General features: G+C 49.4%; 1 protein-coding gene across 5 annotated transcripts; it reads left to right on the top strand.

The window, feature by feature from the left end:
* Positions 1 to 1,051: 1,051 nt before the first annotated feature.
* Cd300lg (CD300 molecule like family member g) lies at positions 1,052 to 17,412 on the top strand. 5 transcript variants are annotated; one of them, XM_047545493.1, is made up of 8 exons: positions 1,052 to 1,156; positions 2,743 to 3,078; positions 6,156 to 6,257; positions 7,103 to 7,187; positions 8,523 to 8,635; positions 11,784 to 11,836; positions 15,261 to 15,380; positions 15,856 to 17,412. In XM_047545493.1, the coding sequence occupies exons 1-8, from the start codon at positions 1,114 to 1,116 to the stop codon at positions 15,967 to 15,969; spliced, it is 966 nt and encodes a 321-aa protein (XP_047401449.1). In that variant the 5' UTR covers positions 1,052 to 1,113; the 3' UTR covers positions 15,970 to 17,412. The 5 variants fall into 5 exon arrangements, with proteins under 5 accessions (XP_047401449.1, XP_047401447.1, XP_047401451.1 ...); XM_047545491.1 differs by having other exon boundaries at positions 6,932 to 7,187; XM_047545495.1 differs by lacking the exon at positions 6,156 to 6,257.

Raw genomic sequence — 17,412 nt, 5'->3', positions numbered from 1 at the left:
GCAAATTACAAGAAACATTTTCATTCTTTTCTCTTTTTTTCTTACAGCTCTGCATTGTGTAAAAATTTGCCTGTAACCTGTATGCAATCAGAAGAAAAACGACAGAGCTCTTTTGGAAAACAATGCGTCAGGGCTCCCTCTAGTGTGCGTGTTTGTTTGATCTTTTCAAGGAGGATTCAAATCTGCGGTGGGAAAACCACTAATCGCCTTTTCAAGTGCCAAAACAACCCAAGCCGGCCTGGTGGGGACCAACCCAGCAGAGTGGTTAGGGTATCTGGCTCAGCTCAGCTCAGCTCAGCTCAGCTCCGCCTGCACCGCCACCCTGTGGTCAAGAGCGGAACTGCGTCCCAGGGCAGGAAGCCGGCAGAGGAGGGGCAGTGGGTCCTGCAGAAGGGAACCTGTGCTCTGTACCTTTGACTACTTGGCAGTGTGGTGAAGTTTACAGAACCCCAATCTCAGAATAATGACATTTATATATAAATATATAGGTGCTCAAAATGAAACTCAAAATAATGAAATGGTTATGAATATATAATTTTAATAAACATGCTTCTTTATTAAGCACTTTAATAGCCAGCTCTAGTGGCATGTCTAATAACTAATGATTTTTCCAAGCAGTGAGAAGTATACATAGTATTTCAAAATGTCCATATCTGTGACACTTGATGAGCTGGGGTCTGCCATTTTTATTGGTAACAGTTACAGATACTGCTAACACTACACTCAAAGGAGGAAAAACTAAATGTCAGAGGTTCATGAAGGTCAATATGAAATTTTTTCCTGTCCACATCCATGGACTCCTTGAATTCTTCCTACAGATCCTTTGGGGTGCATGAACAACAGGTTAGCGCCTGGGGAAGGGGCCCTAACCTGTTGGAGAAATTTTTGGTGGCTGGAGAAGTGAGTCACAGGATTGGTCGGGGGCAGGGGTGTGAAGTAAAGAGAAGTGCAGAGTCGCCTCCCTGACTGGATGTGCCGAGGGGTGACCCTCATGCCCCTCCCTTCCCTTCCTTATCCTGATGTAGCGCTTCCACAGGAAGCTAAAGTCACAGTGTGGTCTGGAAAGGAGCTCACAGCTGCCAGCGTCTGCACCCCAGGAGTCCAGCACCCACCATGCGACCTCTGGTCCTGCTGTGGAGCTGCCTCATGCTCCCAGGTGAGATGGGGATGGGGGAAGTGGGAAGGATATGGGGTCCATGCCTGAGCTCGCCCTTTGGGGTCTGCAGAGAGAGGACCTCCTGAATCATTTCCTTCCCCGCTCATGCGCATGTGCACCTAATGCTTCCAGGCTTCACCCCAGCCCATGCATCCTCAATCCCACTGGCTCTCAGAAGAGGCCCACACTTGCTGTTTCTGAACTTCAGGACTGGGTGTGCTCCCTGACAGGGGTTCCAGCCCCTGTGCAGCTGTGCAGCTGGAAGAGGACTTTTGCTTCTCCGGTCTTATTTTCCTGTGCAAAGCCTGGAGGCAGACAAGACACTGTCTAGTAGTCCTGTTAAAATCAGAAAGTATTTGTCAAATCTCTGCTACGTGACTCCCAACAACCCTGAAAGTTAAAGAATTACCCTGCTGCATCAATTCCCAGGCCTGCTTTTGTTTCTTTAGTTTTTAACACCAAAATCAGGATGTGTCTTATAACTGACACCAGTTTTTCAATTGGCAAGGTCTCCCCACTCCACTGCAGTACTGGGGATTGTACTGGACAGTTACATCCCAGTCCTTTTTATTTTATTTTGAGACAGGGTCTCACTAAGTTGCTGAGGGCCTCACTAAGTTGCTGGGGTTGACCTCAAACTTGCCATCCTCCTGCCTCAGCCTCCCAAGTCTCTGGGATTGTAGGCATACACCATTGCAGCGGGCATTAATTAGCCATTTTTTTTTTGTGGTACATAAAATGGTGGTGTGTCTTACCTGTGACAGCCTCTGAAATGCAATGAAGCAGGACATTATCATTGTCTATAAGTGAGAAAATTCAGAGACCCAGAGAGGTCAAGCAGTCCCTAATGTCACGAATCTACTAGCTGACAGTGCTAGGATTCAAACAACCGACTGGGTGAATCTAGGGTCAGTGACCCCCCACTCTCCCCAGTATTCCAGGTTTAGAGAAAGAGGAACAGCCTTGCAGCAAGGTCTCCCTGAGGCTGGGAGAGTACTGGTTCTTACAGAACTGTTCCAGAAGGACCGACTGAGGAGAGCCTTCCTGTCTCCCAGGAAAACAGAAACTTCTGGTATTGACAATGGTACCTGGACCCAGGATAGTCCCACCTCCACCTCTTCTGTGGTTTTGATACCGAAAGCTTGGTCCTTGTCCCCCAATGCCAATCCAATAATGAGGACAAGGTTTTGAGAAAAAAGAAAAAAGTTTGATTGCTTTGCTAACAAAGGAACACACACAGGGGACTCCTGTCCCAAAGGCTATGATTCTAATTGCTGGGAGAACAATGGGCATTTAAAAAGGGAATAGGAAGGCTCCAGGTGCGCCCTGTGGGGAGTTCTAATTCATTTGTAGCCTTCCTTAAATTGGCAGGTGCCATCCCAAATCTGGATTCCCTTATCCCTGTGGTCAGTGAGCCACAGACCAGATAACTCGCCCAAGGACAGGAAGGTTAATCTTGCTTCCCTGCATCCCCCATGGTTAGGGAAGGGGAGAGGAAGAAGAGGAAGAAGGAAAACATGTCGGTTTTTAAATAAGCCACCGGTGGTGGAGCAGCAAGGTGATGTGAACCATTGTCACGGTTTCAGGTTATGAAGCCCTGAAATGTCCAAAGGAGATCAGTGGATTTGAAGGTGACACTGTGTCCCTGAAGTGCACCTACGGGGAAGAACAGAGGAAGCTCAAGAAGTACTGGTGTAAGGAGACCGGGATCTTCATCTCCCGCTGCTCCAGCACCATCTACTCAGGAAAAGACGGCCAAGAGATAACGAAGGACAGGGTGTCCATCCGCGACAGCCCCCAAGAGCTGGCGTTCACCGTGACCCTGAGGGACCTCACCCTGCAGGATGCCGGGAAGTACTGGTGTGGGGCCTATAGACTGGGCGTTGATGAGACTTCCCCAGTCTCTCTGATCGTCTTTCCAGGTAAGACTCCTCTCTTTCCCCTGCCTGGGGGACAGGAGATGCAGAGGCAGAAGAGAGAGGGCCTGGGGCTGGGGCTGGGGCTCAGTGGTACAGCGCTGGCCTCCCACATGTGAGGCGCTGGGTTGGATCCTCAGCACCACATCAATGTAAATAAGTAAAATAAAGAAATTGTATACATCTACAACTAAAAACATTAAAGAAAGAGAGAGAAAGCCCCGTAGGTCATTGGCAACAGGTCATGTTCCCCATTACAAAAGTCGGGGTGGAGTTGATCTTGGAATCAGTCTCATCAACCATCTGAAGGACTCAGTGACATCATTCTAGTGAAGTGAGAGTTTCAGTGGGTCTCAGCTTTCTGCTCAGTGCCTTTCTTCTCTGCCCAGATATGCTGAAAGGAGATGACCATGGATTAGGGACAAGATGGTCATCCCAAAGACTAAGGAAGACCTTCCCTTCCAACCTTCCCCTGGTGTCCGAGCTATTCTTGCAGCCTCCTGAGGCTGAGCCAGCCATTGCTGCATCCCAGACCCGACCCACGGCATCGTCTAAGCCATGGCTGTTCTGGCTTCTACCAGCTTGAGGCCTCAGCTCCCGTCCTGGCTTTCTCTTTCCCAGATCGTCAATTCCAGGGACAGATGCTAGATGTGCCTGGGAACCAGCCTCAGGGTCGGGTGCCTGAAAAAGGGACTCTTTTTGAGCTCGGGGACACTAGGGAGCTGAGGCTGGAGCCATAGGGATGGAGCAACTGTCTCAGGGCTGAGTCTCGCCTGGAGCTGCTGGTCTAAGAGAAAAGAAGCCAGAGAGGGCCCAGGGCTGCAGGCTGCTCCAGTATCCTGCTGGTCAGAGAGAGCAAGGTAGGTCTTTGAATCTCCACTTCACAGATGTGAGGCCAAGGCTCCAAGAGACTTAGTGACTTAATCTGTCCAAGAGACCAAAGTCTCATGGCAGGAAGTGGTAGAGGCAGGGTTCAAATACAGGTCATTGTGGGCTTTTTTTCTGTTCTTTTCCTCTCATAGGCCCATGTCTGGGTCCAGATCTCTGTTGCCCATGGGTCTCTGTTTGAATTTAGAAAATAAATTTATTGAATAATAACAGCAGCTTCAAAAACACATTAATAGGAGTTGGGGGTGTGACCCAGTGGTACAGTACTCACCTAGCATGTATAAAGCCCTGGGTTCAATTCTCAGCACTGCAGAAAACACACACACACACACACACACACACACACACACACACACACAATCTGTTTTTATAAGATTCTGATCTCTTTGAATTCTTATCTGTATCAGACCTTATTTTTTATAACTTCAACTAATTAACTAATTTATTGACTGTTTTAATGTGGTGCTGAGGATCGAACCAGTGCCTCACCTGTGTGAGGCAGATGCTCTACAACTGAGCCACAACCCCAGCCCTCAGACCTCATTTTTACCAAGTTGTGATCAAGTTTACCTATTTTGAGGCTCCTGTGTGTTTGACACTCTTCCTCATTTGTAGTTACTTCTCTGTATTTAATGTATGCATTTTATATTATCCTTCTGTGTCAAACCATTTTGACCTCCCGCTGGTGACAACTGGGATACTGAAAATGTTAAGACAGTGCTGTGCTGGCAGACGTTTAACAGCAGGCTGGGGACACTCTGACTTACCATGTTTGCCAATTTCTGTGGTGTAAATGGTCCTGCTCTGGCCAATTTCTGGCTACCAAGTTTAACAGCCAGCTTACAAAATTCCCCAAAAGTTAACAATCAGCCTCCTAAGCCAACGGGAGCCATCTCCAGCACACCATTGAATATGATGACATATTTAGCGGAATTTCTAGAAAGATCCAAATAAGACAAGTGCTTTCACTACCATTTCTTTCATTCATCATTGCCTGGAGGCTCTAGGCAAGGGAATATGACATGAGAGAGAATTATAAATATGGAAAGTAAAAGATAAATACTCTTTATTTACAGAAGATTTTGTCATCTACTTAGAAAAATCCAAGAATAAAGTAACCTAGTCTTAGAATAAAGAAAGGCAGAGAAAAGGGGAGAGTCCCAGCTGGCCATAGTCAGAAAGGACTGATGAGGCCACTGATGGGCATGGGGGAGCTCAGCAGCTCCTAGGGTCCTGGGCGCTGAGAATAGGATTTTGCCCTTAAGGGTCCCAGCCTAGTAGGGAGACCCAGTAGGAATAATTGCCGTGTAATCATCAGCTTCCCTGAAGATGCCTCCCTTGGAGGATACTGCCAATACACAAAGGAAAAGGGGATTTGCCCTTCCAGTTGAGCAGGAGCTGACTCTGAAGCTGGTGCTGAAGGACAGAAAGAAGTGTGTCAGGCAGAGTTGGAAGAAAAGGCATCACGGGCATGCAGAAGAGGGGCCTGTCGAAGGCACAGCAGCAATCAGCAACAGAGGGCAGCTCTATGTGCCCTCTGGGGTACTGCACGGGGAAAGAGGTGATGCTGGCATGGTGGTTTGAAGTTCAAGTTTAAAAGGCCTTAAAAGGCATGCTACAGTGCTGGGTGCGGTGGCGCACACCTGTAATCCCAGTGGCTCCGGAGGCTGAAGCAGGAGGATCTCGATTCAAAGCCAGCCTCAGCAACTTAGCGAGGTCCTAAGCAGCTCAGTGAGACCCCGTCTCTCTATAAAATATAAAAAAGGGCTGGGGATGTGGCTCTGTGGTTAAGCACCCCTGGGTTCAATCCCCAGAACAAAGAAAAAAAAAAAAAAAGACAGAAAAGACATGCTACAAAGTTTGAACTTCACTTGGGTGACGAGGAGCAGGGACTGATCCAGCTTATGTCTTAGAAATAGAACTGGCATCCAGGTGAAGGGGGCGTGGAAGCAGCAGGTTAATGGGCAGGTGAGAAGCAAGAGGAACAGAAGTTTAAGCTAAGCTGGGGTGGCAGGGACTACAGGAGGAAAAGACGCCAGGATGTGGCTCCAATTAACTGAAATGAGAACAGGGAGTCCTCTGTGCCTGCCAAGATGGGAGGTGGGAAAATGGCCAGCTGCTTCCATGGAAGGTCAAAGGTTTGGTTGGATCTGGGTTCATGCCTCCCCTGAGAACAGCCTCTCCCTTTCCTCTAGGACCCTGCTGCCCCCCTTCCCCAACTCTCTCCCTCCAGCCTCTTGCTACAACAAGACTGCAGCCCAAGGCAAAAGCTCGGCAAACTCAGCCCCCAGTATTGAGTGAGTGAATGGCTTTTCTGCCCCTCCTCCACCTCTATTTCAGGAAACCTCCAGTGTCTACCTGGTGCCAGAAGCTGTTTTATCGACATCTGGGTGCCCCCAAAAGCCTGGGAGCCAGATTGACCAGCTGAGGAATTAGAGGCTCAGGGGGTTAGGTCACTTGTTTAAGGTCACATGGGAGGTAACAGAGCCAGGAAGTGGCCACACCCTGAACCCAAAGCTCATTCTCTGTCTGCTTCACCTGTGGTCTGGAGGGTAAGCCAGAAAGACCAGGCCTTGGGCCCTGACCACTGGACTTATCCCTGCCACACTGCTCTGCTGGCCCCTGGCTGTTGAAGGAGGTCAAGGCCTTACAGGTGGCAGGAACATGTGATGTTGATAGGAAAACTTACCCTTCCAGTAAGGGAAGAGGTGGCAATTGACCTGGACTGGTAGGGGGCAGGAGCAGGAAGGTGCCAACTGAGTGGTACTGGAATGGGTCCTAGCAGTGGGGACAGGGGTGCCTGATATATGGTCTACTTGCTCAAAATCACCTCATCTAGGCCTCTGCTTGCGGTGGGGAATGCTCTGAGAAATTGGCCCCAGAGAGGTTAGAGTTCAGGGGTCAAGTTCAGTCAGGGAGACTGGGATTCAAGGGTCAGGAAGGTGCTGAGGCATTGCTTTTGGACTTGTAGCTTCTCCTGGTCTCCGCCTGACAGTCACCACAGCCAAGCAGGGGAAGACAGAGGCTGAGGCCTCTCCGGTCACAGGGACGGTCCCGTTCCAGCACACAGGAACCTCCCCACACACAAGAACCTCTCCGTATGCAGGGACCTCTCTTCACACAGCGACCTCTCCTCATGCAGGGAGCTCCCGCCCACCCATGCCGCTGGACTCCACCCTCGCAGAGGACACCAGTTCTGTCCCCAGCAGCCACAGCTCCAAGTCCAGGTGAGTCCAGATGACCAATGTCACCCTTCAGGCCATCAATAAACCACAGGACACCTTTGAGTCAATAAGCCCCTAACACTTCTTCCTCCAAACCGGTGTCTCCTCTTGTGGCCATAGCCTGCCACAAGACAGGACGGATTCCAGCCCCCATCTGCCCCTCATGGGGGCTTTTAGCTTGAGCAGTGTGTGTCTTACACTATAGGATCCCACAGCCCTGCTGCCCAGAACACCCAGGCCCACCTGAGGTGAAGAGTCTGTCCCCACCTCTCTCTCCCTATCCCAGCCTGAGGGTCAGTCACCCCAGTTGAGTAGTTTTTGCCTGAATCCTATGCTGTGCATAAAAATATGGAACCCCCCACACACACACACAATTTTTTTTTTCTTTACCCAACTGGAGTCCCAGCCTGAAGGATGGTTCTGGGTTTATAACTGCACTCAGTTCCTGTTATGCAGGTACTGCTAGCAGGTTCAGACTCAGATGCAAGGGTCTCATGGGGTTGAGGGCAGGGACCGGGAGTCCTTTCCAGCCCAGACAGAGCTCAGCTGACTGGACACTGTGGTCCCAGGTGCACTAACCTCTTGGAGACAAGGGACTAACTGGACTCAGAGTCAGAATGCCATGTTGCCTAGTGTGGCGGTACCAGTGACACCTACTTGGATGTGGAACAAGAGAACTTCCCCCATACCTCTGTGTGATTTAACAAGTCACTTAAACTTCTTCAAGAGTCATTTTCTCCAGCCGGGCACAGTGGCGCATACCTGTAATCCCAGCGGCTTGGGAGGCTGAGGCAGGAGGATCTTGAGTTCGAAGCCAGCCTCAACAATGGTGAGGCGCTAAGCAACTCAGTGAGACCCTATCTCTAAATAAAATACAAAATAGGGCTGGGGATGTGGCTCAGTGGTAAAGTGCCCCTGAGTTCAATTCCCCATACCCGCACAAAGAGTCAGTTTCTCCAAAGTGAAATCAGGCCACTCCTACCAAGAGACATGGGGTGGTGGAATTTAAGTGCTGACATGGTACTTGGCGTGTGTGTGTGTGTGTGTGTGTGTGTGTGTGTGTACACATCCCAACTTGACTAGGAGGTTAAGTCACTTGCCAAGGTCACCCTTCTAGAAATTGGTGGAGCCAGGGTTCGAACCCAAGTAGCCTGGCTGCAGGGTCTGAGCTAATTAAATGTCTGTAGAGTGCCAATGGCAGTAAATGCTCTGCCCGTCTTTGTCACATTGAATTGGATTCCACAATAGGAGTTGGCTCTCCCAGTCCCCACATGGGCCCCTGGTACACAGATGTCTTATCTGGTGACTGCCACCAGGCTCCTTCCATCTCGCCCCCAGGGTGTCCATCCCAATGGTCCGCATATTGGCTCCGGTTTTTGTGCTCTTGTCCCTTCTGCTGGTCACAGGCCTAATTGCTTTTGGGAGCTTCATACTCCGGTGGAGAAAGAAAGGTGAGCAAGGGCAGGTGGGAGGAGGGTGGGAGGCTCACAGCCAGGGACTTCATTAAGACCTGCAGTCCCTCACCCACCCTGGAAAGACTTGTGGGACTTAGTGTGTCCGTCTGAGACATGGGCATCCAGAGTCCAGCTACTACCTTCTGGAAACTACAAGGCAGGCAGCAATGAAAGAAGCAATTCAAACGGGGTATGGGAGGAGGGGGTTCTTGGCTTCCTCCTATCTGGCCAAGCTCATCAATCATTCTTCTCCCCACTGATCCAGCAAATCATGTCCAGCTCCCCATATGGGAACTGATGGGGGTGGAGGGGGTGCAGGACCAAGCACTTGAACCTAAACCGGACGGGTATTACATCCTGAGATGGACTGCCACTGCGTCTCTGAAGGTGCTCAGTTCCTTTCATAGGCTTAAGTTGAAATCCCAGTTCAGCCACTTCTTAGCTCCATGACCTTAGGCAAGGAACCAAATGCCCTGAGCCTCAGTTTCCTCACCTGACAGATAAATGTCAAATAGAAATAGAATATAAGCCACATATATAATTTAAAATTTTCTAGTAGCCACATGAAAAAAGTAAAGAAACCAGTGAAGTTAATTTTAATAAGAGTTTATGCAACAATATATCTAAAACATTATCAGTTCAATAAGAAATCAATATAAAAATACTAATGAAAGTCAGGTGTGATGTCTCATACCTGTAGTCCCAGATACTTTGGAGGCTGAGGCAGGAGGATCTCAATTTCGAGACCAGCCTGGACAATTCAGTGAGACATTCATTTTTTTCATATTGAATCCTTGAAACCTGGTGTGATTTGAAGTAGTCACAGTTTGGGTGCTCAATGGCTATGTGTGGCTTATGACTCTTGCCTTCCGTGCTGGATGGCACAGATCAAGAAGATTAAGTGAAATAATAGTAATAAGAACTACAGGTGCCAAGAACTATTGTTGGGGGTTGTGCCATGTGGGCTGTGCTGGGATGGCGCCTGGCGGCCAGTCGGAGGTTGCTTTGATCACATCGGCAGTGAGGAGGTTAATTAACATAAGCACACTCAGGTGATTTATCATTGGCCGTATTCGATTAAGTCCATGCACACAACGCATGCACAGGTGTTCCCGAGTGCTCCTGCTCATGCCTGCTCGCTTTAACCTTTGCCGTGATAGGGCAGCTGGCTCCTCGCCTGATCTCAACTAGCGTGGCCCCGCCCTCCGCCTCCTGGAGGGGATATAAGCAGGAAGTAGGCAGAAGGCAAAGGGCAGCAGCTAGCAGAGAGAAGAAGCAGCAGTAAGAAGCAGCAGCTAGCAGAGAGAAGAAGCACCAGTAAGCAGAAGCAGCAGTAAGAAGAAGCAGCTAGGAGAAGCAGCTAGCAGAGAGAAGCAGGCAGCGGCAGAGGGCAGATCGTAGAGCCGAGAATTGAGAACACACTTCTAGGTCGTAGATCACAGATAGATAGCACCTAGTTCACAGGATGCAGGATGCACCTCTAAGAAGAAGCAACAGAACTTTAAGAAGAAATAGATCTCTGATAAGCGTAGCAAGCCTCTCTTTCTTTAAAAACTTCCTGATAAGCAAAGTCTCTCTTTCTATAAGCAAAGCCTATCTTTCTCTCAAAGTTTCTCTTCCTCTAAGCAATTCTCTTCCTCTAAGCAAAGTTTCTCTTCCTCTAAGCAAAGTCTCTTTTCCTGATAAGCAAAGTTTCTCTTCCTCTAAGCAAAGCCTATCTTTCTCTCAAAGTCTCTCTTCCTCTATAAATTAGTAAATATAGGAAAAGTAGTTTATTTTCAGTCCACCTCCGATAAATACCCATGCAATTGTTGCCGCGGGCGGCAACACTGTCCTGCAACGTATAATGCTTATCTCCTTTAATCATCTCAGTACTGTGGAGTACCCCCACTTTACAGGGAGGGCAACTGAGACACAGGGTGATTAAGCAGCTGGCCCTATGTTTGCAGAGCTAGGAAGTGATGGATCAAAGAAGATATGTGCAATGGCATCCCAAAGAAGGAGGCTCTGGGAACCTGGGCCTGCTTCCTAACTCCTGCATGACCTTCAGGAGGAAATGGTGGTTTTGTCTATGTTCCCGGGTACCTTCAGAGATATCTGGGACAGAATGTACAGGATTGGATCATTCCTTGTCACAACCTCAGAGCCACTTAGCACCTTACCTCTCCAGGTCCCCAGCTAGCAGCAGTAGCAGCCTCTGGTACCTGCTAGAACAGTCTCGGCCCAGCCCCACCCTACTGAATTAGAATCTGCATTTTAAGCAAATTTCTAAAGGGGTCCTTGCATTAGTCAATCTTCTGTCACTATAATGAATACCTGAGATGATCAACTTATAAAGAGAAAAGGTTTGTTTTGCTTCACAGTTTTGGAACCTTCAATCCATGATCTGTTGACCCTCTTCCTTTGGGCCAGTGACAAGACAGCACATCATGGCAGGAACAAAAGTACTCATCTTGTGGACAGGAAGTGAAGGACAGTGAGGTGGCTAGGGCACATCCCATTGACATAAATATTCTTACTAGGCCCCAACCTTTTTTTTGTTGTTGTTTTCTTTCAGTAAAGGGAATTAAACCCAGGAGCTCACACATACTAGTCAAGAAGTCTACCACTGAGCTGCCACCCCAGCCCTTTTTATTTTATTTTATTTTATTTTATATTATTTTATTTTAAGGTAGGGTCTTACTAAGTTGCCTAGACTGGCCTTGAACTTGGGATCCTCCAGCCTCAGCCTCCCCATTAGCCAGGACTACAGGGTGTGCCACCACACCTGATTTAGGCCCTACCTCTTAAAGGTTCCCCAAACTGGGAACCTATCCTCCAATACATGATCTTTTGAGGGACATTAAAGACCCAAGCTATAGCAGCCTTATGTGCACAGAAGGTTTGAGAAGCAATGGTCTTAGCTCATAGATTAATTTCCCCAGCTACTTTCTGGCCCAAGGTGATCTCCATCTACTGAACTCCAAAAGGAGGCTCATTCCCAAAGGGCTGAGCTGCAAGGAACTTCCTGCTCCCCACCTACCTGCCGGATTCTTCCAGAAAGTCCCTGCTCCCAAGTATGGAGGCCAGTACTTTCTCTGGGAACAGCTGCAAGCTATTCCTGGATACTCCTGGCTTCAAGATATGCCTTTTACATCTCTTTCAGCTCAGCTGACCCTGGAGACCCAAAAGAACGAGAAGGTCCATCTCCCAACCCTGGTAAGGACAAACAGGGCAAAGTACCATCTGGGATTCCTTTGGGGCTGGAGATCTCCTGGGCTATGCCCACCTCTGTCTTCCTCCTAGTCCTCCATGCCTGACTCAGAGGCAGAGCTTGCTTTCTACCTGGGACGAGGAATCTGTGTGAGCCCCAAGATTAGCCCTTCAAGACGTGAGCTGGACAGAGTGCCCATTATTACTCCTGATTTCCCACCAGGTGCCAGAGGGTACAAAGCTCTACCTGACATGTCTCCCCCAGGCCTGATATTCTCTTCTCATCCCCTTTTCAGAATCAGAGGATCTCAGAACTGAGTCTAGAGATCAGTCCAGCCTTCTTCTCTTTTCTCACTCTCTCTCTCATTTTTTTTTTTTTTTTTTTTTTTTTTTTTGGTACTGGGGATTGAACCGAGGGGTGTTTTCTTTCTTTCTTTCTTTCTTTTGGATATACATGACAGTAGAGTGTATTTTGACATATTACACAAACATGGAGTACCCAGGGGTGTTTTACTACTGAGCCACATCACCCATCCTTTTCTTTCTTTCTTTCTTTCTTTCTTTCTTTCTTTTTTTTTTTTTTTTTTTTTTTTTTTTTTTTTGCGGTGCTGGGAATTGAACCCAGGGCCTTGTGCTTGGAAGGCAAGCACCTACCAACTGAGCTATATCCCCAGCCCTCATTTTTTATTTTGAGACAGGGTCTCACTAAGTTGTTTAGGGCCTTGCTAAGTTGCTGAGGCTGGCCTCAAACTTGCAATCCTCCTGCCTCAGCCTCCCAAGCCTCTGGGATTACAGGTGTGTGCCACTGAACCTGGCTAGTCCAGCCTTTCTCTAAATTCACTGCAAATCCCATCTTACTTGTCAGCACCTAGGTGTGACAGAGCTCTTAGAAATGCACTGTCCAGGGCCCAGTCCTAACTAATCCCTCTAGAGATGGACCCAGGCACACGGACAGCACACCAGAGTGTGACAACTACAGACTCTAGTGTGCTTTTGCAAAGAAAAGAAACTGAGGCCCCAAAAGGGTAAAGGTGTTGCCCAAAGTCACACAGAAAACCATGGCCCAAGTAGAGAGCAGGGCCCAGATATCTCCATTCCCATCTCTTCTCTTTCCAGAGCACCCTGATGTCTTCTCTGAACCTTCCTTGGCTCTGAGACCAAGGTAGCATGACTGCCTTGGGACCCAGGCTGAGGGTGGTGCTCTGGGGACCAGGGGACAGATAGAATGGGGGTCCCATTCTGGAGAGGGGAACCTGCCCTGAGGGTACTGCTCCAGGACCCTTCACCAACTTCTGCAAGATGGGACAACACCCTTCCAGCCAGTGCCGTTATTGAGGAGGAGTAGGGGTGCGGAATCTGGTCCAGGAAACTGGAGTCCCACCTGCCTCGCCCTGGGCCATCCATCCCCCTCCAGTTGTTTACTGAGACTCCTCCATTTGGATTCCCTTAGACTCAGTGCAGGAAAGGGTGGCGCTCCTATTCCCTTCTTTCCTGGCGCCAAGAAGAACAAAAGACTCAGGACCAAGCCCCCAGGGAATGGGTTCTTCCATGGCTTAGGAAGCAGCTGCTATTGTCTCAGGAAACTGGACAAGGCCAAAGGTAGCAAAGGGAATGAGGGAAAAGTCATGTAGGGGGAAGGACCGCCTCCCAGGCCGCCTTCACAGCCCCGCCTCCGGCCTGCCTCTGGCCTCCAGGCCTTGGCTCTCCAGAAGGGGCCCGGGCATGAGGACTGACCCCTGTACCTCAGCACCACACCTTCCCTCTGGGCCGACTTGCCCTTCTTCCTGCCTGAGGCACCTGCCCTGGCCCAGCTGATGTGACCCCAGGAAAGAGCCCAGGACCAGTAGGCAGAGGAGCTCTGGGGGGTGGCCCGTTATTGGGAGGATGATGGAACAGGGCAAGGGACCGAGGCAAGAGACTTGTGAACATGACCCGTAGAGGGCTTTCTCTACCTTTTGGCTTCTCTGGGATTTTCAGCAGAGACTGGCGGTGGAATTGGAAGTGTTGGGGTTTTTCTTTGCCCACCTTCAGGTCAAAGAGGGAAGGAGACATTTTACTTGTCCTGCAAAAGAGCCCAAGGGGGTGTGAAAAATCAGAGAGAAGTGTTTGGGGTCACACGAGCATGTTCCCTCCCCAAAGATATGTTGCTAGAGATTTTCATCTCTCCTCTCATTCGTTTGATCTCTTATTGAACTGTGTGTCATCGGCTTTACGTACGCGCTTGAATTCTCATAATTCCTACGCGACGTGGGTGTTATTATTCCCCCCACTTTACCAGCAAAGAAAAGGAGGTTCAGAGAGGGTGACTTGCCTGCAGCTATCCAGCCGGAAAGAGACAGAGCCAGGAAAACTACCTGGGGTCTCTAGGCTGGCTGCAAAGTTCTGTATTTCTTGCACCTCCAAGTTGAATTACAAGGATATGGAAGAAAGGAGTCAAGCCCATGGGCCAAGACTGGTTCCTCAGACTGCTGAGAAAGACCCTCCTTTGGACCCTCAGGGTGGATGGCTGCAGATGAAAAGTTTCCTGTGCCGTTTGTTACCCAGTGAAACTTTTGGTGTCCAGCTTTGCTCTCAAAGAACATGTAGCCTGCTTATTCTTTCTGCTTTAAAGGATAGGAATAATGTAATAAAACAAACCAAGCATTCTAGAAGTTCTCATTTGTTGGGTGGTAAGATACTATGTGAATAATTATTTTATCTCTGAGGGGGAAAAGGTTTTTGTTAAGTTGGGACTGGAGCGGCTATATGAGAGAGAACAAAATAACTGAGGCAGCGGGCAGCGCACCAAAGAGTGACCCATCAAGCAGGAACAGATAAACTCCACTGACCCTTACGTCCACCTATCACTCAGCAGGACCCCCACCCCCACTCCCGCCTACTCTGGCTCTCCACCCTGACCTGTACCCCAGGGGACTGGGAATTCACCTGAGAGCCAAATTCCAGTAAAGCTTGCTTCAGTGCTTTCTGCCCACTTTTGTTTGGCCACTGGCCCTCCCCCTTGAGCTTACAGTTGTTTTGTTGTTTTCTCCCATACTGGGGATTGAACCCAGGGGTGCTTCAGCACTGAGCCACATCCCCAGCCCTTTTTATTTTTTTATTTTTGAACCAGGGTCTCACTAAGTTGCCCAGGCAGGCCTCCAACTTTCGGTCCTCCTACTTCAGCCTCCTGGGTAGCTGGGATTACTTGTGTGAATCACTGTGCCTGGTTAAGAAAAAATTCTCATCCCCATTTTATAGCTGAGGAAACTGAGCTATGGAGAGTTAGCTAGCTTGTCCAAGGGCACCCTTGGTGTAGGAGGTGTAGGATTGGCCCCACACTGGAACCCCCTCCCCACCTCATCTACCCTCTCCCCACTTGTTTCCCTTCTCTTGGCTCCTAGACCATTCCTGCTGCCAAGAACAGGCTGTTCTGACCAAGTCTCTTTCACAGCCCCTGGAGAAGAGCTGGGTCCCTGAAGAAGCCGTGATCAACCTTTCAGGGCCCCCTGAGCCTCTCACCAGTCCCGAGTCCTCTGCCGGCCCCTACAAGGAGACCCAGTGCCTAAGCCAGGTATGGACAGAAGGGCCCAAAGCCAGGAGCCATGTTGTCGACTTACTCTGTCAGGGGAGGGAGGAGGAAGGCTTTTTCTCAGCATCCTCTCCTCAAAGACCACTCTCCCGTTGGCCCGCCCACCCCATCTAAGGCCATTTCTTCTGGGAAGCCAGGGTGCTTGTCCTCATGTCTTCACTTTGCCTCTCCAGAAATTCTTTAAGAGTTTGCTGGGGGTCATCTTAAAGAGCTCTGGGCTGGCAGAATTCTCACAACCATGGCCTGAACCTGGTCTGAGGCCGCAAGGATGCTGTCTGGGGGAGGTGAGGAATCGATGCCTGGGGTCTCTGGAGAGAATCCATTAGATGCCCTGCTCCTGCGGATGGACAGAGGCCTGGATGGTGTAGAAAAGGCTGTGGTGAACACAGCAGGTACCTGGAGATCCCTCACCCCACTTCCAGACTCTGCTTTTCAAACTCCGCTCTTGTCTTTCCAGACTACAGAGGAACCAGAAGCCCCTTCCCAGGACCCCGCAGAGAGCACAATCCCAGTGCCTGCGCTCCTGATGTCTGAGGAGGAGCTGGGCTTCTCCAAGTTCGTCTCGGTGTAACTGTAGAACGCTCTCCTGGCCAGGCCCGTGGTGAAACCGAATGGCTGGGTTTGCACTAACTCTCGTGAACTTTCTGCCATAATCTTGAAGTCCTTGGAGTCTGTCCGACCACACTGCAGGGCCCAGCCCACCCTCCCCAGGCTCCCTTCCTGAATGTCCCAGCACGACCTCGAAGTGTTTGTCAGGCGCGGATGAGGCTGGGCCCTCCCCACATGTTCCCATTTTTGGGCAGGGCCCACAGTTGTGGACCCTCACTAGGGTCAGGCAGGGCTCAGCAGATCTGGGCTGAGTTTGCATCCACTCCAGGAAATCCTGGGTGCAGAACAACAGGCCCCACCTCCCCCGCCACCACCCCATCCCCCACCCTGCCTTCTCCTCCCTCAAATTCTCCTCCATCAGCTGCTGAGAAGAGGGAACATTCTGGGGTTGAGCCCTGATTTCAGTTTCTCAAAGCATGCTGTGACCCACCTGCAGCTCAGCCCTTCAGTAAGCTAATTAAGATGTGATTCCTGGGTCCATCAAGACCCACTGGAAACCATCTCTGGAGCTGGGCTAATCAGTACCCCGAGAATAACACTTGAGTGTGAAGACCCGCGGGCCTGACACCCTCAGACCCTTCCAGCTTAGACAATTTATATTTGGTGCCTGGGGTCGCCCACATGCTCCCTAGAGGGGCTACTAACACCATGACCCAACAGGGGGCTTTCCTGGGACCTTCCCAAGTCCCAAGTCCCAGTCCTGGGTCAAGTGCACATTGGAAATGGTCAACCCAGAGCTGTCAGGGAGGGGCTATCTTTCCATTTTTCCTACCCAGCCTTGCTCTCCTTGTTTTGGAAGATGCTAGGGAAAAACTTGACTCCTTCCTTTTCTAGAAAGGTTTAATATTCCGTGGGTGGTAGCTGGGAGAGGAGTAGAAAACCAGAATGCAGGTGGGCATCTGAAAGGAAGGAGGAAGGGAACCGGAAGGAGCTCGAGGAGGGCCCTGAGTCCAGCATCCTGAAGAGGGGGAGGCAGGTGCAGGAGCAAAACTGGTGCAGTAGAAATTTTTTTTTTTCCTTTTCCTCTTTTCTTTAAAAAAATGAGATGGGAATGCTAAGTGTACAAAACTTAGAAAAATGGGGAGGAAAACCATAGAAGAAAAAAAAAGACACCAGAGACGATCCTGATTTCCGTTGTTGAATTCCCTCTCGTATTTTTTCCTCTCTGTAATTTGCTGCTGTTTTTTAGGTAATTATCCTGCATATACAACTTTGCGCCCTGCTTTTCCCACTTAATTATTACACCACAAGCATTTCTCCAGGTTGTACAAAACTTTTATAAGGTGTTTTTCAGCTGCATAATATTTCATCATATTGATGTGCCTCAATTTATTTAACTGATTATCATTAGCTACTTAATTTGCTTCTATTCTTAACATGATCAATAAAAGCATAATGAATCTTT

This window comes from Sciurus carolinensis, chromosome 3, assembly GCF_902686445.1.
Source record: "Sciurus carolinensis chromosome 3, mSciCar1.2, whole genome shotgun sequence".
NCBI lineage: Eukaryota > Metazoa > Chordata > Mammalia > Rodentia > Sciuridae > Sciurus > Sciurus carolinensis.
Note: the sequence above shows the minus strand (reverse complement) of the source record. Positions and strands in the feature narration are given on the sequence as shown.